The sequence below is a fragment of the Ranitomeya variabilis genome, chromosome 2 (assembly GCF_051348905.1).
Source record: "Ranitomeya variabilis isolate aRanVar5 chromosome 2, aRanVar5.hap1, whole genome shotgun sequence".
Taxonomy (NCBI): domain Eukaryota; kingdom Metazoa; phylum Chordata; class Amphibia; order Anura; family Dendrobatidae; genus Ranitomeya; species Ranitomeya variabilis.
The window spans coordinates 908,815,231-908,841,086 of NC_135233.1; the positions used below are offsets into that span (position 1 = coordinate 908,815,231).

The following is a 25,856-nucleotide window of genomic DNA, read 5'->3' on the forward strand; positions in this document are numbered from 1 at the left end:
AGCCTGGACTAACTACCAAACGTCCCTCAAGGTTGTAGCACCCTCGGCCAATGAAGCTAGTCAGCAACGCAACATCCCTTCCGTCACTGTAAGGCCACCATTTTCCGCACCACCGGCAGTATCTGTGCAGGTTTCTTTGCCAGCCAAAAGCAGTCAGGGTCAGGGAATCACCAGTTTTGTAGGAGGAAATATTGCATCTAGGGCACCGGCGGAAACAATACCGTCTCCAACCGTCTCTCAGTCTGCCATGTACACCGGCACACCCGAAAGTTCCACGATCTCCAGCTCTCCAGTCCAGCTCACCCTACATGAGACTCTGGTTAGAAAAAGGAAGTACTTATCCTCGCATCCGCGTACACAGTGTTTTAACGCCCACATAGCTAGACTAATCTCGTTAGAGATGATGCCCTACCGGTTAGTTGAAAGCGAAGCTTTCAAAGCCCTGATGGAGTACGCTGAACCACGATACGAGCTACCCAGTCGACACTTTTTTTCCAGAAAAGCCATCCCAGCCCTGCACCAGCATGTTAAACAGCGCATCGTCCATGCACTCAGGCAATCTGTGAGTACAAAGGTGCACCTGACTACAGATGCATGGACCAGTAGGCATGGCCAGGGACGTTATGTGTCCATCACGGCACACTGGGTGAATGTGGTGGATGCAGGGTCCACAGGCGACATCAATTTAGGGACAGTTGTGCCTAGCCCACGGTCTAGGAAACAGTTGGCTGTAGGCGTTCGCACCCCCTCCTCCTCCTCCTCCTCCTCATCCTCCTGCAGAAGCTACAGCTCTTCCACAGAACGCAGTCTGCCAACCACTCCATCGGCAGATGACACTGTTGCACACCAGTTGTCCCATTATGGGCCAGCTACTGCCAAGCGTCAGCAGGCTGTATTGGCTATGAAGTGCTTGGGCGACAACAGACACACCGCGGAAGTTCTGTCCGAGTTCTTGCAACAAGAAACGCAGTCGTGGCTGGGCACAGTAGATCTTGAGGCAGGCAAGGTAGTGAGTGATAACGGAAGGAATTTCATGGCTGCCATCTCCCTTTCCCAACTGAAACACATTCCTTGCCTGGCTCACACCTTAAACCTGGTGGTGCAGTGCTTATTGAAAACTTATCCTGGGTTCTCCGACCTGCTCCTCAAAGTGCGTGCACTTTGCTCACATATCCGACGTTCGCCTGTACACGCCAGCCGTATGCAGACCTATCAGCGGTCTTTGAACCTTCCCCAGCATCGCCTAATCATAGACGTTGCAACAAGGTGGAACTCAACACTGCACATGCTTCAGAGACTGTGCGAACAGAGGCGTGCTGTTATTTATTTGTGGGAGGATACACGGGCAGGCAGTAGGATGGCAGACATGGAGTTGTCAGGTGTGCAGTGGTCTAAGATACAAGACATGTGTCAAGTCCTTCAGTGTTTTGAGGAATGCACACGGCTGGTTAGTGCAGACAACGCCGTAATAAGCATGAGCATCCCCCTAATGCGTCTGCTGATGCAAAGTTTGACGCACATAAAGGAGCAGGCGTCTGCACCAGAGGAAGAGGAAAGCCTTGATGACAGTCAGCCATTGTCTGGTCAGGGCAGTGTACAGGACGAGGTAGCGGGCGAAGAGGAGGTGGAGGACGAGGAGGATGATGGGGATGAGTATATTTTTAATGCCGAACCTTTCCCGGGGGCACAGGAAATTGGTTGCGTGTCACGGCCGGGTTCTGGTTTTTTGAGGGACACAAGTGACGTAGATTTGCCTGCAACTGCCCCTCAACCAATCACAACCGGAGATTTGACAACTGGAACTTTGGCCCACATGGCGGATTATGCCTTACGTATCCTAAAAAGGGACACACGCATTACGAAAATGATGAACGATGACGATTACTGGTTGGCCTGCCTCCTTGATCCACGCTATAAAGGCAAATTGCAAAATATTATGCCACATGAGAACTTGGAACTAATATTAGCAACCAAACAATCAACTCTTGTTGACCGTTTGCTTCAGGCATTCCCAGCACACAGCGCACGTGATCGTTCTCACACGAGCTCCAGGGGGCAGCAGACTAGGAGTGTTAGGGGTGCACACATCAGAAGTGGCGTTGGACAGAGGGGTTTTCTGACCAGGTTGTGGAGTGATTTTGCTATGACCGCAGACAGGACAGGTACTGCTGCATCAATTGAAAGTGACAGGAGACAACATTTGTCCAGTATGGTTACTAACTATTTTTCATCCCTTATCGATGTTCTCCCTCAACCGTCATTCCCATTTGATTACTGGGCCTCCAAATTAGACACCTGGCCAGAATTGGCAGAATATGCATTGCAGGAGCTTGCTTGCCCGGCAGCAAGTGTCCTATCAGAAAGAGTATTCAGTGCTGCAGGTTCAATATTAACCGAAAAAAGGACTCGTCTGGCTACCCAAAATGTTGACGATCTAACATTCATTAAAATGAACCACAACTGGATTTCGAAATCTTTTGCCCCACCTTGCCCGGCCGACACCTAGCTTTCCTATGAAAAGCTCTTGCCTGTGAATTACTTTTCTAATGTCTAATTTGCTGCAGCTGATTGTACAGCATACGACATGTTTACACCTCCCTAAATGGCAAAACTCCCCACACGGGGCCGTGGTATCGCGACTTGGCGCAAGCACCCGTGAGACTGCTGTTTGTCTGAAGAGGTGGGTGTGCTCGCTTTTGGTTGACGGCATTGCTACTGGGTCCCTCATAGTACAATGTAGTGTCTCTGGCGGTGGTGGTGCGCACCCAACGTCAGACACACCGTTGTAACATGAGGGGCCCTGGGGCGGTCCCGCCGGCCTCAAGAGAGTTCCCCCCTACCCCAGCTCAAAATGTGCTCTACCACGTGCAAAATTATGTCGCACAGCTCCACCAATCTTTAGTCTATTCGCTGACATCATTCAATGTCTGGCACTGACAATACAAATTTGTAGACATCTATGATGCAACTTAAAGTAGTCTGTGTCTGTGTCCTATATTGGCACCATTAAATAGTTACTGCCAAATTACTATGTCAGAAACTCAGCAGATGAGCCCACCCCTGTACCTAAGTATGCCACCTTTTTTTTTGTTTTGGTTGTTTTGCGAGACATTAACATCTATTTATATTTTGGGAGTACTGGGACAGACACTCCTTGCACTACTCCTCCACTCACCACCAAGCTGCCCGTGTATCCATGTAACCGCTGTAAAACTGCCATGAGCCTATTGTTTGTTATTTTAGGCCTTTGAAGCCTGTCTGCGGTCCCTCCTTCCACTAGTCCTCCACTGACCAGACCACTGCTGCCCGTGTACCCCTGGAACCAATTATAAAGTGCCTACAGCCAGCCCATTTTTTTATGTTAGGCCTTTGAAGCCTGTCTGCGGTCCCTCCTTCCACTAGTCCTCCACTGGCCAGACCACTGCTGCCCGTGTACCCCTGGAACCAATTATAAAGTGCCTACAGCCAGCCCATTTTTTTATGTTAGGCCTTTGAAGCCTGTCTGCGGTCCCTCCTTCCACTAGTCCTCCACTGACCAGACCACTGCTGCCCGTGTACCCCTGGAACCAATTATAAAGTGCCTACAGCCAGCCCATTTTTTTATGTTAGGCCTTTGAAGCCTGTCTGCGGTCCCTCCTTCCACTAGTCCTCCACTGGCCAGTCCACTGCTGCCCGTGTACCCCTGGAACCAATTATAAAGTGCCTACAGCCAGCCCATTTTTTTATGTTAGGCCTTTGAAGCCTGTCTGCGGTCCCTCCTTCCACTAGTCCTCCACTGGCCAGACCACTGCTGCCCGTGTACCCCTGGAACCAATTATAAAGTGCCTACAGCCAGCCCATTTTTTTATGTTAGGCCTTTGAAGCCTGTCTGCGGTCCCTCCTTCCACTAGTCCTCCACTGGCCAGACCACTGCTGCCCGTGTACCCCTGGAACCAATTATAAAGTGCCTACAGCCAGCCCATTTTTTTATGTTAGGCATTTGAAGCCTGTCTGCGGTCCCTCCTTCCACTAGTCCTCCACTGACCAGACCACTGCTGCCCGTGTACCCCTGGAACCAATTATAAAGTGCCTACAGCCAGCCCATTTTTTTATGTTAGGCCTTTGAAGCCTGTCTGCGGTCCCTCCTTCCACTAGTCCTCCACTGGCCAGACCACTGCTGCCCGTGTACCCCTGGAACCAATTATAAAGTGCCTACAGCCAGCCCATTTTTTTATTAGGCCTTTGAAGCCTGTCTGCGGTCCCTCCTTCCACTAGTCCTCCACTGACCAGACCACTGCTGCCCGTGTACCCCTGGAACCAATTATAAAGTGCCTACAGCCAGCCCATTTTTTTATGTTAGGCCTTTGAAGCCTGTCTGCGGTCCCTCCTTCCACTAGTCCTCCACTGGCCAGACCACTGCTGCCCGTGTACCCCTGGAACCAATTATAAAGTGCCTACAGCCAGCCCATTTTTTTATGTTAGGCCTTTGAAGCCTGTCTGCGGTCCCTCCTTCCACTAGTCCTCCACTGGCCAGACCACTGCTGCCCGTGTACCCCTGGAACCAATTATAAAGTGCCTACAGCCAGCCCATTTTTTTATGTTAGGCCTTTGAAGCCTGTCTGCGGTCCCTCCTTCCACTAGTCCTCCACTGGCCAGACCACTGCTGCCCGTGTACCCCTGGAACCAATTATAAAGTGCCTACAGCCAGCCCATTTTTTTATGTTAGGCCTTTGAAGCCTGTCTGCGGTCCCTCCTTCCACTAGTCCTCCACTGACCAGACCACTGCTGCCCGTGTACCCCTGGAACCAATTATAAAGTGCCTACAGCCAGCCCATTTTTTTATGTTAGGCCTTTGAAGCCTGTCTGCGGTCCCTCCTTCCACTAGTCCTCCACTGGCCAGACCACTGCTGCCCGTGTACCCCTGGAACCAATTATAAAGTGCCTACAGCCAGCCCATTTTTTTATGTTAGGCCTTTGAAGCCTGTCTGCGGTCCCTCCTTCCACTAGTCCTCCACTGACCAGACCACTGCTGCCCGTGTACCCCTGGAACCAATTATAAAGTGCCTACAGCCAGCCCATTTTTTTATGTTAGGCCTTTGAAGCCTGTCTGCGGTCCCTCCTTCCACTAGTCCTCCACTGGCCAGACCACTGCTGCCCGTGTACCCCTGGAACCAATTATAAAGTGCCTACAGCCAGCCCATTTTTTTATGTTAGGCCTTTGAAGCCTGTCTGCGGTCCCTCCTTCCACTAGTCCTCCACTGGCCAGACCACTGCTGCCCGTGTACCCCTGGAACCAATTATAAAGTGCCTACAGCCAGCCCATTTTTTTATGTTAGGCCTTTGAAGCCTGTCTGCGGTCCCTCCTTCCACTAGTCCTCCACTGGCCAGACCACTGCTGCCCGTGTACCCCTGGAACCAATTATAAAGTGCCTACAGCCAGCCCATTTTTTTATGTTAGGCCTTTGAAGCCTGTCTGCGGTCCCTCCTTCCACTAGTCCTCCACTGACCAGACCACTGCTGCCCGTGTACCCCTGGAACCAATTATAAAGTGCCTACAGCCAGCCCATTTTTTTATGTTAGGCCTTTGAAGCCTGTCTGCGGTCCCTCCTTCCACTAGTCCTCCACTGGCCAGACCACTGCTGCCCGTGTACCCCTGGAACCAATTATAAAGTGCCTACAGCCAGCCCATTTTTTTATGTTAGGCCTTTGAAGCCTGTCTGCGGTCCCTCCTTCCACTAGTCCTCCACTGGCCAGACCACTGCTGCCCGTGTACCCCTGGAACCAATTATAAAGTGCCTACAGCCAGCCCATTTTCTTATGTTAGGCCTTTGAAGCCTGTCTGCGGTCCCTACTTTAAATACTCCTCCACTCACCACCAAGCTGCCTGCCCGTGTATCCATGTAACCGCTGTAAAACTGCCATGAGCCTATTGTTTGTTATGTTAGGCCTTTGATAGCCTGTCTGCGGTCCCTACTTTAAATACTCCTCCACTCACCACCAAGCTGCCTGCCCGTCTATCCATGTAACCGCTGTAAAACTGCCATGAGCCTATTGTTTGTTATGTTAGGCCTTTGATAGCCTGTCTGCGGTCCTTAATTTAAATACTCCTCCACTCACCACCTAGCTGCCTGTGTATCCATGTAACCGATGTAAAACTGCCATGACTGCCTACTGTTTGTTATTTTAGGCCTTTGATAGCCTGTCTGCGGCCCCTACTTGCAATACTCCTCCACTGACCACAATGCTGCCTGGAGTGCCTGCCTGTGTATCCATGTAACCGATGTAAAACTGCCATGACTGCCTACTGTTTGTTATTTTAGGCCTTTGATAGCCTGTCTGCGGCCCCTACTTGCAATACTCCTCCACTGACCACAATGCTGCCTGGAGTGCCTGCCTGTGTATCCATGTAACCGATGTAAAACTGCCATGACTGCCTACTGTTTGTTATTTTAGGCCTTTGATAGCCTGTCTGCGGCCCCTACTTGCAATACTCCTCCACTGACCACAATGCTGCCTGGAGTGCCTGCCTGTGTATCCATGTAACCGATGTAAAACTGCCATGAGTGCCTACTGTTTGGTATTTTAGGCCTTTGATAGCCTGTCTGCAGCCCCTACTTGCAATACTCCTCCACTGACCACACCAATGCTGCCCGTGTACCCCTGGAACCTATTTAAAAGTTCATAGAGCCTAGTTATATATTTTATTTACTATTAATAAGGCCATGATGGACTACGCTGTACCACGCTACAAGCTAACCAGTCGACACTTCTTTTGCGAGAAAAGCCATCCCAACCCTCCACCAGCATGTAGAAGACCGCATTGTCCATGCACTCTGGCAATCTGTGAGTACAAAGGTGCACCTGACAACAGACGCATGGACCTGTAGGCATGGCCACGGAAGATTACGTGTCCATTACGGCGCAATGGGTTAATGTGGTGGATGCATGGTCCACAGGGGACAGCCTACTAAGTCTGTCTGCAGTCCCTAATTCAAATTGTCCTCCACTGTCTAAATTGGAGCTTCCACCTTCTGGCTTTCGGCCTATAGTATCAGAAATTAAACTGCATTTGGCCTTCAACTTTGGTTAGGGCCTACTAACGGCTTCTGCCCCTCCCTGGTGTTGCCCTCAACTAAATAAAGCTGAGCTTCAACCTTCCGGCTCTCATTAAGTGGTTTTTAAAAAAAAAAATGGTGGTTAGGGCCTACTAACGGCTTCTGCCCCTCCCTGGTGTTGCCCACAACTAAATAAAGCTGAGCTTCAACCTTCTGCTCCAAATTACCATTTTAAAAAATGCAATAGGCTTTTCCGGCCTACTAAAGGTGTCTGTCTGTGTGCCCCTGCCTGGTGTTGTCCTCAACTAAATAAAGCTGAGCTTCAACCTTCTGCTCCAAATTACCATTTTAAAAAATGCAATAGGCTTTTCCGGCCTACTAAAGGTGTCTGTCTGTGTGCCCCTGCCTGGTGTTGTCCTCAACTAAATAAAGCTGAGCTTCAACCTTCTGCTCCAAATTACCATTTTAAAAAATGCAATAGGCTTTTCCGGCCTACTAAAGGTGTCTGTCTGTGTTCCCCTGCCTGGTGTTGTCCTCAACTAAATAAAGCTGAGCTTCAACCTTCTGCTCCAAATTACCATTTTAAAAAATGCAATAGGCTTTTCCGGCCTACTAAAGGTGTCTGTCTGTGTTCCCCTGCCTGGTGTTGTCCTCAACTAAATAAAGCTGAGCTTCAACCTTCTGCTCCAAATTACCATTTTAAAAAATGCAATAGGCTTTTCCGGCCTACTAAAGGTGTCTGTCTGTGTGCCCCTGCCTGGTGTTGTCCTCAACTAAATAAAGCTGAGCTTCAACCTTCCGGCTCTCATTAAGTGGTTTTTAAAAAAAAAAAATGGTGGTTAGGGCCTACTAACGGCTTCTGCCCCTCCCTGGTGTTGCCCTCAACTAAATAAAGCTGAGCTTCAACCTTCTGCTCCAAATTACCATTTTAAAAAATGCAATAGGCTTTTCCGGCCTACTAAAGGTGTCTGTCTGTGTGCCCCTGCCTGGTGTTGTCCTCAACTAAATAAAGCTGAGCTTCAACCTTCTGCTCCAAATTACCATTTTAAAAAATGCAATAGGCTTTTCCAGCCTACTAAAGGTGTCTGTCTGTGTGCCCCTGCCTGGTGTTGCCCTCAACTAAATAAAGCTGAGCTTCAACCTTCTGCTCCAAATTACCATTTTAAAAAATGCAATAGGCTTTTCCGGCCTACTAAAGGTGTCTGTCTGTGTTCCCCTGCCTGGTGTTGTCCTCAACTAAATAAAGCTGAGCTTCAACCTTCTGCTCCAAATTACCATTTAAAAAAATGCAATAGGCTTTTCCGGCCTACTAAAGGTGTCTGTCTGTGTTCCCCTGCCTGGTGTTGTCCTCAACTAAATAAAGCTGAGCTTCAACCTTCTGCTCCAAATTACCATTTTAAAAAATACAATAGGCTTTTCCGGCCTACTAAAGGTGTCTGTCTGTGTGCCCCTGCCTGGTGTTGCCCTCAACTAAATAAAGCTGAGCTTCAACCTTCTGCTCCAAATTACCATTTTAAAAAATGCAATAGGCTTTTCCGGCCTACTAAAGGTGTCTGTCTGTGTGCCCCTGCCTGGTGTTGTCCTCAACTAAATAAAGCTGAGCTTCAACCTTCTGCTCCAAATTACCATTTTAAAAAATGCAATAGGCTTTTCCGGCCTACTAAAGGTGTCTGTCTGTGTGCCCCTGCCTGGTGTTGCCCTCAACTAAATAAAGCTGAGCTTCAACCTTCTGCTCCAAATTACCATTTTAAAAAATGCAATAGGCTTTTCCGGCCTACTAAAGGTGTCTGTCTGTGTGCCCCTGCCTGGTGTTGTCCTCAACTAAGTAAAGCTGAGCTTCAACCTTCCGGCTCTCATTAAGTGGTTTTTAAAAAAAAAAATGGTGGTTAGGGCCTACTAACGGCTTCTGCCCCTCCCTGGTGTTGTCCTCAACTGAACAAAGCTGAGCTTCCACATTCTGGCTTTCGCCCTATACTATCAGATATTAAACTGCATTTGGCCTACTAGTGTGGTTATGCCCTTGAAACAGTGTCTGCTGCTCTTGGGTTTGCTACTCCACTGAACAAAGCAATGCCGCCTGTTTAGTCCTGTTACCAATTTTGAACTGCATTTAGCCTACTTTATTCTTTGGCCCTATATCTGTTTCCTCCTCATCCTGCCCATTGCCCAGCCACTGCTAAATGAGTCTGCTGGTACATTGACCTAGACCACTACATTCCCCTTGTACTCTACACAGCCAGAATCTGACCCTGCTGAAAGTAAGGTTCCCCTTCCCGCATGTTATACCACCTTACACAGGGACAAAGAGGAAGGTGCAGATGAAAGTGCAGGTTCCTTCATCAGGTGGGGGGGCATACTCGTTGGCGACGTCACTGGCACAGGGCCCCTCAGAGTACGCAAAAGTGTCGCTGCTGGTGGGAGGCGCCCCCGCCATGCAAACACACCGCCGTACTTTGAGGGGCCCTGTGCCAGTGCCAATGCGAACGAGTGGGCCCCCCCCTGCTTGCTCAGGATCACAGCACTTGCAACGTTTAAATACTTACCTTTCCCTGCAACACCGCCGTGACGTAGTCCGCATTTCCTGGGCCCACGAAAAACTTGAGCCAGCCCTACTCCCCCCACAACTTTCCCCCAATTCCCTATGCCCAACTATTATTATACAGTTAATTAAGATTGGCAAGCTTCAGAAACAAGAATGGATGTTTTTGGCATTAAAATGGGCACTGTAGGTGTTTTCCTGGCCTCCACTCACTGCCGACTATGCTTCCCCATTGACTTGCATTGGGTTTCGTGTTTCGGTCGATCCCTGACTTTTAGCGATAATCGGCCGACTGCACTCGACTCGACTCTGGACAAAATCGGGTTTCCCAAAACCCTACTCGATCTTAAAAAAATGAAAGTCGCTCAACCCTAGTGCCCTGTAATTCTCGTGCTCTGTGTCACCCCGACCAGCACTGATTGGCAGCTTTTTGCCAAAGTACACAGAAAGCTGCTAATCAGTGGTGTTAAACAAAGCTCAGCATTCATATAACTGGAGGATCTGGAGCAGAAAAAGCAGTGATTGTTATCAAAACTACAGCAAACAGCCCAGTAAGTGACAGATTACTAGAATTAGAATCAAGGTCTCTGCCCACACATCATTCTGCTCTCAGATTACATAGCACAAGCCTGATGATAGATTCCCTTAAATTTCAGATCTTCTTTTGTATTTTAGAATTAAATCCATGATGATCGTAAATACTTTGGCCGTCATTGGTGCCCTTCTCATGGGACTAGCTCCTTTGGGACAAGCCCACGCCCTAGTAATTTCTGGTAGACTTATAACTGGTCTTTATTGTGGTAAGTGGATCATTTCTAAACTTCTCTTATTTTCATCTAGAAGGTTATTTGTTTCTTTTTTATTCTTAATAAAATGTGATCTAGTTATTATCCCTGTATACCAATAATGTTGGGAAAGCTTACCTGTACCATTAGGGTATGTGTCCACGTTCAGGATTGCATCAGGGTTTGGTCAGGATTTTCCATCAGTATTTGTAAGCCAAAACCAGGAGTGGAACAATTCGAGGAAAAGTATAATCGAAACATATGCACCAATTCTGCATTTATCACCCACTCCTGGTTTTGGCTTACAAATACTGCCATAAAATCCTGACCAAATCCTGATGTAATCCTGAACGTGGACACATACCCTTACTAAAGGAGCAATCACTTCACACTACAGCAGCTGCCCATAGTGTAGCTTGTTGCCAAAATAATTATTACCTATTATAAACGTGTAATGCTAGACAGCCAGTTGTTATCAGTCAGGACAGGAGAGAACCATGCCTGGTGTGGACCCTTGAGCATAGATTTTCAAAGCAGTGAAGAACATAGTCACATGCTTGTTATCATGAACACACTATCTCAACAATCTTAAGGTGCCTTGAAAACAAATTCATACCCCGTGAACTTTTCCACATTTTTTAATGTTACACTCACAAATTTAAATGTATTTTATTTGAATTTCATGTGATATTCCAACATAAATTAGCACGTTTGTGAAGTGTAGAGGAAATGATAACACGGTTTTCTAGCTATTTTAAAAATATACATCTGAAAATTGTGACGTGCATTTGTATTCAGCCCCCATTAGTCTGATAACCCTAAATATAATCCTGAGTGACCAATTGCCTTCAGACGTCACAGAATTAGTAAACTGGGTCCATCTGTGTGTAATTTACTCTCAGTATGACTACAGCTGTTCTTTGAAGGATTCAGAGGTTTATATGAGAACATGAGGGATCAAATAGCATCATGAAAACCAAGGAACACATGAGACAGGTCAAGGATAAAGTTGAGGAGAAAAGTAAAGCAGGGTTAGGTTATAAAGAAAAATAGCCGAAGATTTTTGAAAGCAAGCTATAAAAAGTCCAGTTTGCAGTTTGCAATGCCATGTAGGGGATACAACTAGCTTGTGGAAATAGGTGCTCTGGTCAGATGAGAGCAACATAGAGCTTTCTTGGCTAAATACAAAACTCTATGTGTAGTGGAATACCAACACTGAACATCATCACCCTGAAAGCACCATCAGTCTCACTGAGTTAGAACTAGTTTCCAAAGAAGAATGGGTAAAATTTTCAACCCATAGGTGTGCAAAGCCCATAGAGACATATCCCAAAAGACTTGCAGCAGACTTTGCAGCGAAAGATGGTCCTACAAAGTATTGACTCAGGGGGATGAATACAAATGCATGTCACAATTACCAGATTTATAATTTTTTTAAATGATTAGAAAACCATGTATCATTTGCTTTACACTTCACAAATACTTGCCAGTTTGCATTGGTATATCATATAAAATCCCAATTAAATACATTTAAGCTTGTGTGTATAATGTGAAGGAATGTGAAATAGTTCACGAGGAACAAATACTTTTTCTAAACACTGTATATGGATGTATAAGACTCATCTAACAGTGGACCATTTTTCAAAAGTTTAAACTTTTTTATATATGGATAACTGTATTTTAATTGAATTTCTAAAAATAAAATTACAGAATGATGACATAAAACTCAAGATATTAGCAAACAGTGCTACACAATTTAACTTACCGTAATAATCTATCCACAATAACGAATTAACTCACCACTGAAGAGATCACTTCTTGCGATTACATTTAAACATGAACTGGAAGTTTTAACTTAAAGAGAATCTGTCAGGTCATTTTTGCGTACCCTACTAATAGCATCCTGAAATAGGATTTGGGCGTTTTTTTCAGGATATGTAACTTTTATTGCTGTATGATACCCCGTTGTGTTGCTGTAAGCCCCTGAAAATGTATAATCTTGTGTCGGTCAGCCAAGCATATATAATTGCCAAATGAATATTCACCCCTTCCGCCACCAATAATTCTGCCCAAAGGCGTAGCTAGGGTTTCGGTTCGGGGGGGGGGGGGCGAAACTTTGGAGTGGGCCCCTAACCAGGTAACCTTGATTGCAACTTGTGAATAGTGTACAACTCGGTAATAGTGGAGGAGAACCTCAGCAAATGACCGCACTGTTACTGAAGATAATCTCTATATAAAGATTAACATGGATATTACCGCCATATGGTCAGTGGTAGATACCAAGATACCAGTCCTGCAGAATATATAAGAGATCACAGTACAGTTATAGATGGTGACTTACCGCTGACGTTCTTTCTGATGGAATCGTTCACTTTTCCCATCTTTTCCATCTGGCCCAGACCGACATGACAACTTCTTCCAGCCACGACTCGGCTGCAGAGAATACAACAAAGACACATTTCACTTCTCATATTCCAGCCCCATCACCATCTATTCCCAACCTGCACAAACTCCTTATCCTGCTGATACCCCAATACTGAGCCGCTGCTGCCATATGTGTCCCTATTACTGCACCTGCTGTGTGGTTCTCTGTGCCTTCAAAATTCTAAAGCAACTCACTATAATATAGTAATGCTGGGCGCAAGTGCCCTAGAAAATAATGCCCACATTTTTCCCCCTAGAAAATAATAATGACCTGTGCGCCCCTTTGACAGTCACAGTAACCTGAGTTCCCCAATAGCAATAAGTGCCCACTTTACATTTAATAATGTCCCGAGTCTCCCCCTGTACAGCTCCCCTATACACAGTATGATGCTCTCTTATACACAGTATAATGCCCCCTCACTGTATAGTACCACCCACACAGTATACTGACTCCTTAGTAGCCCACAAATTGTTTGATGGCTCCAACACTAATCTCCACACTGTATGATGGACCCCTCACTGTAATCTCCACACTGTATGATGGCCCCTTCACTGTAATCCCCACACTGTACGATGGCCCCCTAGATAGCTTCCATATAGTATAATGCACCAGATTGTCCTAAATATAGTATAATGCACTCTCCATAGGCCTACTCTATATTGTATAATACACCCCCATAGGCAGACTCTATAGCACAATGCAGCACCCCATAGGCAGACTCTATAGCACAAGGCAGCACCCATAGGCAGACCCTGTAGTATAAGGCAGCACCCCATAGGCAGACCCTGTAGTAGAAGGAAGCAACCCCATAGGCAGACCCTGCAGTGTAAGGCACCACCCCCATAGGCAGACCCTGTAGTATAAGGCAGCACCCCATAGGCAAACTCTATAGCACAAGGCAGCACCCATAGGCAGACTCTATAGCACAAGGCAGCACCCATAGGCAGACTGTAGTATAAGGCAGCACCCCCATAGGCAGACCCTGTAGTAGAAGGCAGCACCCCCATAGGCAGACCCTGTAGTATAACGCAGCACCCCATAGGCAGACCCTGTAGTATAAGGCAGCACCCCCATAGACAGACCCTGTAGTATAAGGTGGCACCCCCATAGGCAGACCCTGTAGTATAAGGCAGCACTCCCATAGGCAGACCCTGTAGTATAAGGCAGCACCCCCATAGGCAGACTCTGTAGTATAAGGCAGCACCCCCATAGATAGACCCTGTAGCATAACGCAGCACCCCCATAGGCAGACCCTGTAGTATAAGGCAGCCCCCATAAAAAAACAGTAAATAAATACTCACTGCTCTTCATCCATGTTCCCGCGGTGCTCCGAGCTCCCGCTCATCTCCTGACAGCAGGTGCCAGGTAGTGACGTCATCACGCCCGCTGTCAGTGTCTGCATCTGTGACGTCAGATGCTGACAGGGGATGATGGGAGAAGGAGCGTAGCGCTCTTTCCCTCATCAATGCGGTCAGCTGTATCGGCTAAATGCCGAAACAGCTGACCTTGCGATGACGGGCGGGAGCCCACTGCTGGTACAGGGCCCCCCGCCTGCTCTGGGGCCCCATAGTGGCAGAGCAGGGAGATCAATTCTCCCTGCTCTGCCACAGAATGTAACTGTATCGGCGCGCCATTGCCCCTCTGAGCACCGAGCCAGGGGCGATGGCCCCCTCTGCCCCCTGGTAGCTACTCTGCCCATCCTTTTGTGCCAGTGTCACTGATTGGGTGCAGTTAGACTGTCATATTACTTCCCCGAGGATCACATCGCAATGCTCGGACTGACGTCTGCTCTCCTGACCTGATCATGACAGCTGCATAGAAATACATGCAATCACGCTCAGGTCAGGACAGAAGATGTCAAGTCCAAGGATTGCGATGAGATCCTCTAGCATACGGCAGTGTGACTGAATCACTGACACCGGTGGGATTATGGACTGGGGAAGGGATGAATATTCATTTGGCGTTAACATACATTTGACTAGCCGCATGCGACTATAAATTTTCAGCACACAACAGTGCAAACAAAAGTTACATATCCTGAAAGGGCTGCCCAAGCCCTATTTCACGATACTATTGGTAGGGTACACAAACTATTTGACAGATTCCCTTTAAAACTTTGGTAAAGAAAAGTTTTTAGTGTTACTATACAAGAGAGTATTGGAAGATATTAGGAATATTAACTTTATACAGGGGTCCCCTCTATTGGCCAGAGTTGCTAAAAGAAAGCTGCTAAAAAAGCCACCTTCTGATCTGGTGGACTGAGCTGTGCATTACACAGTCAGCCATTCACATGTTCCAGAAGCCAAACCTGCAGAACTGCTTCTCTGGGCTGATTTCAAATGTACAAGGAAACAACCCTTTCTGATTGGGGTAAATTCAGATCCCAAAACTAAACAATTACGGTATATAAAGATATTTTGCATTGATTTCAGTTTGGTACTTTTAAGCTACGTTCCCACGATGAGGTTTTGATAATTTTTTGACTCTGCGTGTTTTTGCTGTGTAAAACAAGCAGCGTCTTACAGTTCTATCAAATTGGATGGGATTGATAGAAATCTCATGCCCATTCAGCTTTTTTTTACTCTCTGTAAACTGACCTCATGCTGCATTTTTCAAATCCGCAGCATGTTCATTTCTCTTGCGAGTATGCTGAGTTTTTTGTGTGGCTTGTCCCCATAGACTTGCCTTAGGTGTGGAAATTCTGCTGCAAAAAGAACCGCACGTGTTTTTAGTGCGTTTCCATGGCAGAAAAGCATCGAAGACCTATTTAATCCGCACCTTAGTATTTCAATAAAATTTTGTCAAAGCAAAAAATCAGGAAGTATCAAAAACAAAGCCGCTTTATTTACAGCATGACACACCAGGGACAAAAATGCATCATCAACAATGTGATAAATAAATGCATAAATGCAAATAAATGCATGGTTAAAAAAAAAAAACACACAAAAACGCAATGAAATAGCACAAGTAACCTAATTGAAATAATAGGTGCAAAAATTCTGCAACATAAAAAACGCACCAAAAGCTCATCGAGGGAACGTGGCCTTAGAAGGCAGTGTCAGCACTCAGGAAGGTCAGGCAAATGCTGAGGCCCAATTGAGGAAGGAAGCCTTTCTGCTCTTATTTATGTCCTGTCTAGTTTATTTTATACAACTGTAGAAACTACACAGGAAACATCTGTGCCAAGAATCCCTATATATTAAAGTACGGTGGAATATATTTGAGACAGTGTCGGACTGGGGTGCCAAGGGCCCACCAGTAACATTGACTTTAAGGGGGGCCCACTTTTCACCTGCATACCAATATTATACTACTCCCACTCACAACTTTACCTATATCTCTAATAATAAACTGGGTAGATGCTGCTTTTTTCTGTACAGAGTGAATTATGCCAAATACTGCCCATACAGAGGGATTGGGGGCTCAGATCTGCATAGGGGCCCACCGGGGGATTGTCATGTTACCGTGTTGGCCAGTCCGAGCCTGATTTGAGATATATATAAAAAAGATTATTATCTATCCTGAAATTATATATAGTGTTTGCGTAGTCTAAGACATAAAATGTGGGTGATTGCCTTTACATTGCATAATTGTAAATTCGAAAATTAGAATATGGTATAGAAAACATTCACTTTGATTGTCTTGGATATTAAAGAAAAAAGATAAATTTGGGATATGCTTATAACATTCATTTTAGGCAGCAGAAATCAACTTTGTACAAAAGAACAATCTTTGCGTCAGCCGTAAATAATCTTTACAATATAATTTATTTAGGGTTATCATCAGGACTAGTCCCCATCTATATAGGTGAAATTTCTCCCACTTCCTTAAGAGGAGCTCTTGGAACATTACACCAGCTCGGAATTGTAACTGGGATTCTTATCAGTCAGGTTAGTTACAAATTTATAAATATTTCAAACTAATATATACAGTATCATTGTAGAAGTAAATATAATTTAAGATTAAAATGCACATTATACAGTGGCACGTAAAAGTTTGGGTACTCCTGGTCAAAATTACTGTTATTGTGAGCAGTTAAGCACGTTGAAGATGAAATGATCTCTAAAAGGCCTAAAGTTAATGATGACACATTTCATTTGTATTTTAGGCAAAAAAATGTATTGTCAAGGTTTTCATTTTAAAAACTACAAAAAGGAAAATGGGCCAATTCAAAAGTTTGGATACCCTTGGATGTTTGTGTGCTCAGATAACTTTGACCAGATAACTTAATGGATTGTTCACCACCATTGTTAGGAAAGACCAGGTGATGCAAATTTCCCAGCTTTATAAAAACCCAGCCTCCTGTATCCTTGTGCCAAAAAACAGCAGCCATGCGTTCTTCTAAGCAGCTACCTAGCACTCTGAAAATTAAAATGGTGGAGGGCCACAAAGCAGGAGAAGGGCTATAAGAAGATATCAAAGCGTTTTCAAGTTGCCCTTTCCTCAGTTCGAAATGTAATTTCGTAAATGTAACAAATGGCAGTTAACAGGGTGAATGTAGAAGTGAAGATAAGGTCTGGAAGACCAAGGAAAGTTTCAGTGAGAGCTGCTCGTAAGATAGCTAGAGAGGCAAATCAGAACCCCCACTTGACTTGCAAGAGACCTTCAGAAACATTTAGCAGACTCTGGAGTTTTGGTTCTACTGTTCAGAGACACCTGCCCAAATATGGCCTTCATGGAAAGAAAGAAAACCTCTCCTGCATCCTAATCATAAAATTCAGCATCAGGAATATGCAAAATAAAATCTAAACAAGCCTGATGCATTTTGGAAAAAAAGTCCTGTGGACCGATGAGGTTAAAATAGAACTCTTTGGCTACAATGATCAAAGGTACAGTACAGACTAAAAGTTTGGACACACCTTCTCATTTAAAGATTTTTCTGTATTTTCATGACTATAAGAGAATGCTAAGAGTGTGCAAAGCAGTCATCAAAGCAAAAGGTGGCTACTTTGAAGAACCTAGAATATAAGACATCATTTCAGTTGTTTCACACTTTTTTGTTAAGTATAAAATTCCACATGTGTTAATTCATAGTTTTGATGCCTTCAGTGTGAATGTACAATTTTCATAGTCATGAAAATACAGAAAAATCTTTAAATGAGAAGGTGTGTCCAAACTTTTGGTCTGTACTGTATGTGTGGAGAAAAAATGGCACAGAATTTCAGGAAAAGAACATCTTGCCAACCATTAAGCATGGGGTTGGATCAATCTTTTCACGGGTAGAGGGAAGAATGGATTCAATGAAATTTCTACAAATTCTTGTTGCAAATATAACATGATCTGTAAAAAAGCTGAAGTTGAAAAAAGGATGGTTTCTACAAATGGATAATGCTCCTCAACACATATTTAAATCCACACTAGACTAGCTCAAAAGGCGCAAGCTGAAGGTTTTACAATGGCCCTCACAGTCCCCTGATCTGAATATCATTGAAAATCTGAGGATAAACCTCAAAATAGCAGAGCATGCAAGATGACCCAAGAATCTCACAGAACTGGAAGAATTTTCCAAGGAAGAACTTTAGGCCTTTTAGAGATCATTTCATCTTCAACTTGCTTAACTGTTCACAACAACGATAATTTTGAACAAGGGTGCCCAATCTTTTGCAGGCCACCGTACATAAATATAATTAGATATTGATTCAGAGAATAGAATGTAATCTATTATGTATTGATATTTATCCATTTACACACTTGAATCCATTTACATACTAGCCACTCATCTGAATGACCAACACGTAATACTGCATTTAGGCTATCTTGGTTGCGGCTTCCCTGGTATATAGATTGTTTGTTTGTGATGAGACATAACTTATACATAACTTAATTTATAGACATCTATGGTTTGATTTCTTTGCCTGTGTGGATGGGATGGGTTGTTACCGACATCTGTTTAGAAGTTCATGTCAATAGCACCTTTAGAAATATATTTACTTAGAAAATTAGTGATGTGTTCAATACTTATTTCATCCGCTGTATATTGTTTATGTAAAAGGATAATTAAAATACTTTTACATCTAAGTGTGCTATGTTCAATGCTGTAATATTATGTTGTTTGCCATCACAGTATTACATTTTGGACAGTTCTTTGTATTTCTTTGCCTGTACTATGCTTCTGCTGATTCGGTACACAACCACTGTCAGAGTGATAGTAAAAACTCAATGTTGCTCCATTTTAGATTGTTGGATTAGACTTTATCCTGGGCAGCAAGGACTTATGGCCTGTCCTCCTAGGTCTTTCTGGTGTACCAGCTGTGATTCAGACAGTTTGTCTGTTCTTTTGCCCAGAGAGCCCCAGATATGCCTACATCAAACTTGGAAGAGAAGAAGTTGCCAAAAGAAGTAAGTGATGTTCAACATTTCTTTTTATTACAAATTTTTTTTTAAATGAATGCAGTCTAGTAACAATCCAAATAGGTGTATACTATGTTAGTCATAGTGTGCCATACCTATATTGCACTTTGCGAATAACCTCTTCAGAGTGGAAGATGACTCTAGTGCCAATTGGATCTAGCAATTCTAAAAGTAAACATCGACCCTTTTACGAGCCTTGCCACAAGACTTAGGATAAGAAGCCAAACTAGAAACTCCATTTTCATACACATATTTTGGGGTGTTTGCCAATCCTCAGTGCAAAGCAGAACATCTAATTTGGCTAGGAGAGGGGCCTCTGACAGCAAGTCTAAGGAGAAAAGTTTCACCTTGTGAGGAACATATTTTGGGGAATTTGCATTTTTAAAATCTCATAAGAGCATTACATTGCCTATAAGTCTCCTTACACTGGCTTGGCACTCCTCACAAGGAGAAACATTTCACTGGATATATCCTGTATTGCACTTGTTCATATTTTAACGTGGAAAATGATTTAACCACAAAGTTATGGTGTGCTTGACTCTTCCCCAATGGCAGATATTGGGTAAACGGACGGTGAGGCATTTTGGATTTTTTTGCTTTTGCTCCCCCACAGAAATAAGCTACCAGCAGAAGAGCATGACAGCAAATTATTTCCATCTCACTATTGTGAATACATGCATGTTGGCTGAGCTATGCGTCCATCTGATGGACAATAGCTATCTATGGGGCATGGCCACCTCAGGATGAATGAATACATATAATTATAAGGACAACATATAGAAAAGTATACCGTTTTTGTTGCAAAACTCAGAATTCAGAAAAATAATTCTCACATTGTGGGAGAATTAACTGTTTTGCTTGGGACATAAGCCTGCTGCTATTGTATATTTCAAGTCGTAGCTTGGTGATCCTTGCTTCTAGTGACATGTCTGACTTGATTTGTTCTAGAATTGATTTGCTTGTTCTTCTTACCATCCATGGTATTGATAACATCCATCTCCATCACCACTTTTCGAAGGTGTTGAGTTTTTGCTAATAGAGACATGCATTGGTCTCTTTTCTGGAGGAAGACTTTGTATTACAACACTTCAGTTGTCTGCTGATGGGCTCACAGGACAATTTCATGAAATTTGATTTTCCTGATCTAAATTTGGATTAATCTTGTTGACCATGTAAGTCAATCTAATATTTAGTTTGGTTATGGACAATCTAAAGCTTCATGCAGACAACAAAGTTGTGTAACATGGAGTCAGTACAGCACATGTCTCGATTATTGTGATTTTCTGCTTTGATGTAATAATGAAGGCTGCAGTCTATCAGCAGCTACTGATTGTCTGCAGCAGCCATGTGACATTGTTTATATAATGAGACATATGGCTAAGAGTAGAGAAAGGTTGATGGACTGGTAAGTATACAGTTTTTTTTCATTTATCCAGCATACTGGGTCAATTAAAACTGGTCCTGCAGTGGAAAACCCCTTTAAGGTAATCTTTATGACGATTGGTAAATGTGCTGATCAGGAAAATGTGTCTGAAACTGAACAGTAAAAAAATGAAGGAAATCATGTTGGTGTACGAGTAGTACTTGGATTGAAACCTAAACAGTTGTTTCATTCAGCAACTTGTTACTTGCAATGAATCTAGGTTTTCTTGAACTCTTGACTTTGCTGGGATACAGAATCCCTTAACACTGGTTAAAAGTTAACAAAGATAAGATACAAAGAGGTAATGCCAGAAAACAAGCCATTACCTAGCTGAACAAATATATTGATTTACTGCAGCTAGATGTGTAGTCCTAGTCATGACATACTTTGTTTTGCGACCATGACATTACCATTTGCAGACCTAATCTTTATTCATTTTTTTGATCAGTCATCTGAACAATGTAGTGTATTGGGTACAGTACACCACTGGTGGTCACTATGGGGTCCATTAGCCGGTGGCAGCATTATGGAAGCATCATATCATATTGGAGGCACAGTGGCATCCTCATAATAGATGGGTGGCACTGTGGGGACATCGTACTGTATTGGAGGGTACTGTGGAGGGCATCATCCTGTATTGAGAGCCCTGTGGGTGCACTTTACTGTACCTTACTAAGTGTATTGTGAAGCTACAATTATTGGGAAGCTACTGTACTGTGAGTAAGATAAACAGGGAAGTCATATTGTTTAGCAAGGGTCCAAACAAGTAGGATTTTGTTTGAGCAGTCTAAGGCCTGTCCCACACGTCCAGATAATTCCGGTACCGGAAAAATCGGTACCGGAGTTATCCGTGTCCGTGTGTCCGTGAGCTCATGTGGCACCCCTATGGGAGGTGGAGCCGCATATTCATCACTGTATTGAGCGGCACCACGTGACCGCTCATACAGGACAGGCTGCAGCGCTGAGAGGACGCATCGAGGGAGCTGGGTGAGTATTTTATTTCCAGCAGGCGGGCGCACAGGGGGTGGGAGGGGGGTGGTGACAAAGATCTTTATTTCAACCGCAAAAAAAAAAAACAATGATTTTTAATTTCTTCTCTCCAGCGAATGCTGCTGGAGAGAAGAAATGAATGGCGGCTTCAGCACCCAAAGCAGGGGACAGCGCTTACTGTAGCGCTGTCTCCTGCACGGTCCGTGTGGTACCCAGTCGGCACACGGGCGGCACACGGCTGCCACACGTGTGCCACACTGATGTGCCACGTGAGCTCACAGACACACGGACACAGATAACTTCGGTACCGATTTTTCCGGTACCGGAATTATCTGGACGTGTGGGACAGGCCTAAGACAAGACCATGTCTAGTTCCTGACCAGGCACAGTTTTTTTTTTTTTCGTACATGCAATTTTTTAGAGAAATGTAAAAATTTTCTTTCTCTTTTGGATATTCTGCATCTTGTTCGTGATCTGCGAGGCTTCATATTAATGCCACTGTGATAGTTTTATCTTCTTTTTTGCTGAGATCAAGCAATATAGGTGGGAAAATAAGGGAAATAAGTGTCTGCTTTTGCCATGTTTTATGACCACATAAGAACCACTAAAATAACTTAAAAATGTGTTCCTTATTCGATACAAATTATTTTTAGATTTCGGACATGTTTGTTTCATTTCTGGGGTGGGGCTAGAACCTGGTTTGGATTGCCAGTATATAGCATTGCGGGTTATAGATAATGTAGTGCCAAAGAATGTATAATTGGTGAAGAAAGGTTGAATTTGATGGACCTTTTTCAACCTATGTAACCATAGACAGCCCATGAACAATAGAAATGACAGGTTTAAAAAAAATATATATATTTTTTAAATATTTTGCAGTGTTTAATGATGTGCTTGTGATATAAACCGGGCTGGACGAGGACTATAAGCAGTCCTGACACATCGACCCCACCAGCCCATATACAATATAGCCTTTCCTTGATCCAGAAAATAAAGTGCATCATTTCCATGCCATAATGTTCTTTGTCACACCGCCCACCACTCGGCTAAATAGGTTGTCTGGCAATTCTGAATTAGGAGATAAGCAGCACTAATGACGTCATATCTACACATACCTGTTAAGAAGTGTGCAGGAATAGTTTACCTGTCCTTTTCCTCAGAATAGGACATGCCTATTGTTCACGTGTACTTGTAGGTATAAACATGACATTACCAGCATCACTCACCTTTCGATGCATAAGTGGGCAACCTTTATAGGCTGCATTCACACATTGCAGTGTTTTTTGAACTTTTTGAAAATTGTGGCTAGACAGTGCATTTTTGGCACAATTGCGGCAAAAAACAAATGTCAGGATGTCAAAACTGTAAGTTTTGAGGATTTTTAAGTTTTAATATAGCCATGAAGCACATTTTGGATAGCTACATGAGTACAACACCAGAACCACCTTTAGCACATGAATGCAGCACCAGACGCACCATTAGTTGATGATTGCAGAGTGAGAACCGCCATCAATGCATGAATGCAGTGCTAGGCTATGTGCACACGATGCGGATTTGCTGCGGATCCGCAGCGGATTTTTCTGGGGAGAAACGCTGCAGATCCACACTGTGAATTACAGTACAATGTAAATCAATGGGTAAAAAAAAAATGTGTGCACATGGTGCTGAAAAATCAGTGCGGAATTGCTGCGGATTTCAAAGAAGTGCATGTCACTTCTTTTGTGCGGATCTGCAGCGTTTCTGCATCCCTCCATGATAGAAATCCGCAGTGGCAAAAACTACAGAAAATCCGCACAAAATCCGCATCAGTTCCGCGGCAAATCTGCACAAAATCCACATAAAAACCGCGGCAAATCCACAGCTGCGGATTCTGCCAGGAGATGCGGATTTTGTGCAGAAAATTCTGCACCACATTTCCTACGTGTGCACATAGCCCTAGACCCACAGTCAGAACATGATTGTAGTGCCAGAATTACCATCAGTGTATAAATGCAGAGCCAGACCAACCGTCAGTACATGAATAAATCACCAAGCTTAGTACAGCAATCAATTGCAATGTTAGATCAGCCCCATATACAATTGTATCACATGAACCTACAATTCCCAGTATGTCTTTAACCCCTTAACCCCTGCAGCTTTTTTCGGTTTTGCATTTTCGCTTTCACTCCCCTCCTTCCCAGAGCCATAACTTTTTTTATTTTTCTGTCAATATGGCCATGTGAAGGCTTATTTTGTGCGGGACAAGTTGTACTTTTGAACAACATCATTGGTTTTACCATGTTGTGTACTAGAAAATGGGGAAATAAATCCAAGTTCGGTGAAATTGCAAAAAAAGTGCAATCCCAAACTTTTTTTCTGTTTGTTTTTTTTGCTAAGTTCACTAAATGCTAAACTGATCTGCCATTGATTCTCCAGGTCATTATGAGTTCATAGACACCAAACATGTCTAGGTTCTTTTTTTACCTAAGTGGTGAAAAAAAATTCCAAACTTTGCTAAAAAAAATTAAAATTGCACAATATTCCGTTACCCGTAACGTCTCCATTTTTCGTGATCTGGGGTTGGGTGAGGGCTTATTTTTTGCATGCTGAGCTGACGTTTTTAATGATACCATTTTGGTGCAGATACGTTCTTTTGATCGCCTGTTATAAAATTTTAATGCAATGTCGCCGTGACCAAAAAACTTAATTCTGGCATTTTTACATTTTTTCTCGCTACGCCGTTTAGCGATCAGGTTGATCCTTTTTTTTAATTGATAGATTGGGCGATTCTGAACGCAGCGATACCAAATATGTGTAGGTTTGATTTTTCTTATTGTTTTATTTTGAATGGGGCGAAAGGGAGGTGATTTAAACTTTTATATTTTTTTTATTTTTTAAATATTTTTAAAAACATTTTTTTTTAAATTTTGGCATGCTTCAATAGCCTCCATGGGAGGTTAGAAGCTGCCATAGCCCAATCGGCTCTGCTACATAGAGGCAATGCTCAAATTAGCTCTATGTAATAGAATTACAGCATTGCTATGATCGCCGACCACAGGGTGGTGCTCATAGCAATCTGACATCAACAACCATAGAGGTCTCAAGAAGACCTCTGATTGTCATGCCGATGCACCAATTTACGGCTGCTAGACAGGCTAAATGCATGTGAGGAATGCCTGGTTGCTAGGGAATCCCCACACATTCAAGCTGTGTAGCAGCTGTAAATCATTTGGCTGAAGTGCCGAAAACTAAATATCCGAGCACTTACAAATACTCGGAGATCACCCGACCATGCTCAGGCAAACCTGAGCAACGAGTATACTCGCTCATCACTATTCTTGATATAATTTTCAGGGGCTTTTATCTCCCACCAAGATTTTATGTTCTCTCTGTAACCTGTATACAGATCTTTAAACAGAGTTTTAATGGATACCCCTGTGGGGTGTGCCTCTGTAGAGAAAGCCTGATTAGCGTCTTCCACCCATGATTCCGTATTCATAGGACCAGAAAACAAAACTGCCATAGCCTGCCATATGTAAATGAGCTAACAAGGGCAAATATAGCTTTTAATAGGTATGTACAGTTGTGCTCAAAAGTTTACATACCCCGGCAAAATTTTTGCTTCCTTGGCTTTTTTCAGAGAATGTGAATGATAACACCAAAACTTTTTCTCCACTCATGGTTGGTGGTTGGGGAAGCCATTTTTGTAAAAATATTGTGTTTTCTCTTTTTAAATCATAATGACAACCCAAAACATCGAAATTACCCTGATCAAAAGTTCACATACCCTGGTGAATATGGCCTGATAACATGCACAGAAGTTGACACAAATGGGTTTGAATGGCTACTAAAAGTAACATCCTCACCTGTGACCTGTTTGCTTGTAATCAGTGTGTGTGCATAAAAGCTGAGTGAGTTTCTGGGATCCAGACAGACTCTTGCATCCTTCATCAAGCCACTGACGTTTCTGGATTGTGAGTCATGGGGAAAGCAAAAGAATTGTCAACGGATCTACAGGAAATGGTAGTTGAACTGTATAAAACAGGAAAGGGATACAAAAAAAATCCAAGGAATTGATAATGCCAGTCAGCAGCGTTCAAACTGTGATTAACAAATGGAAAATCAGGGGCTCTGTAAAAACAAAACCACAGTCAAGTAGACCAGCCAACATGTCATCCACAACTGCCAGGAAAATTGCTCAGGATGCAAAAAAAAACCCCACAAATAACATCAGCTGAAATACAGGACTCTCTGAAAACTAGCGATGTGGCTGTTTCAAGATGCACAATAAAGAGGCACTTGAAGAAAAATGGGCTGCATGGTCGAGTCG

The 25,856-nt window shown here is 43.8% G+C and overlaps 1 protein-coding gene across 1 annotated transcript in view; it reads left to right on the plus strand.

Annotated features, from left to right (window-relative positions):
* SLC2A2 (solute carrier family 2 member 2) overlaps positions 1-25,856 on the plus strand; it is a 117,921-nt gene that overhangs the window by 62,649 nt on the left and 29,416 nt on the right. Inside the window, exons 4-6 of the mRNA XM_077290543.1 lie at positions 10,249-10,373; positions 16,558-16,673; positions 18,960-19,122. Coding sequence (XP_077146658.1) covers positions 10,249-10,373; positions 16,558-16,673; positions 18,960-19,122 — 404 coding nt within the window. The remainder of the gene's footprint in view (positions 1-10,248; positions 10,374-16,557; positions 16,674-18,959; positions 19,123-25,856) is intronic.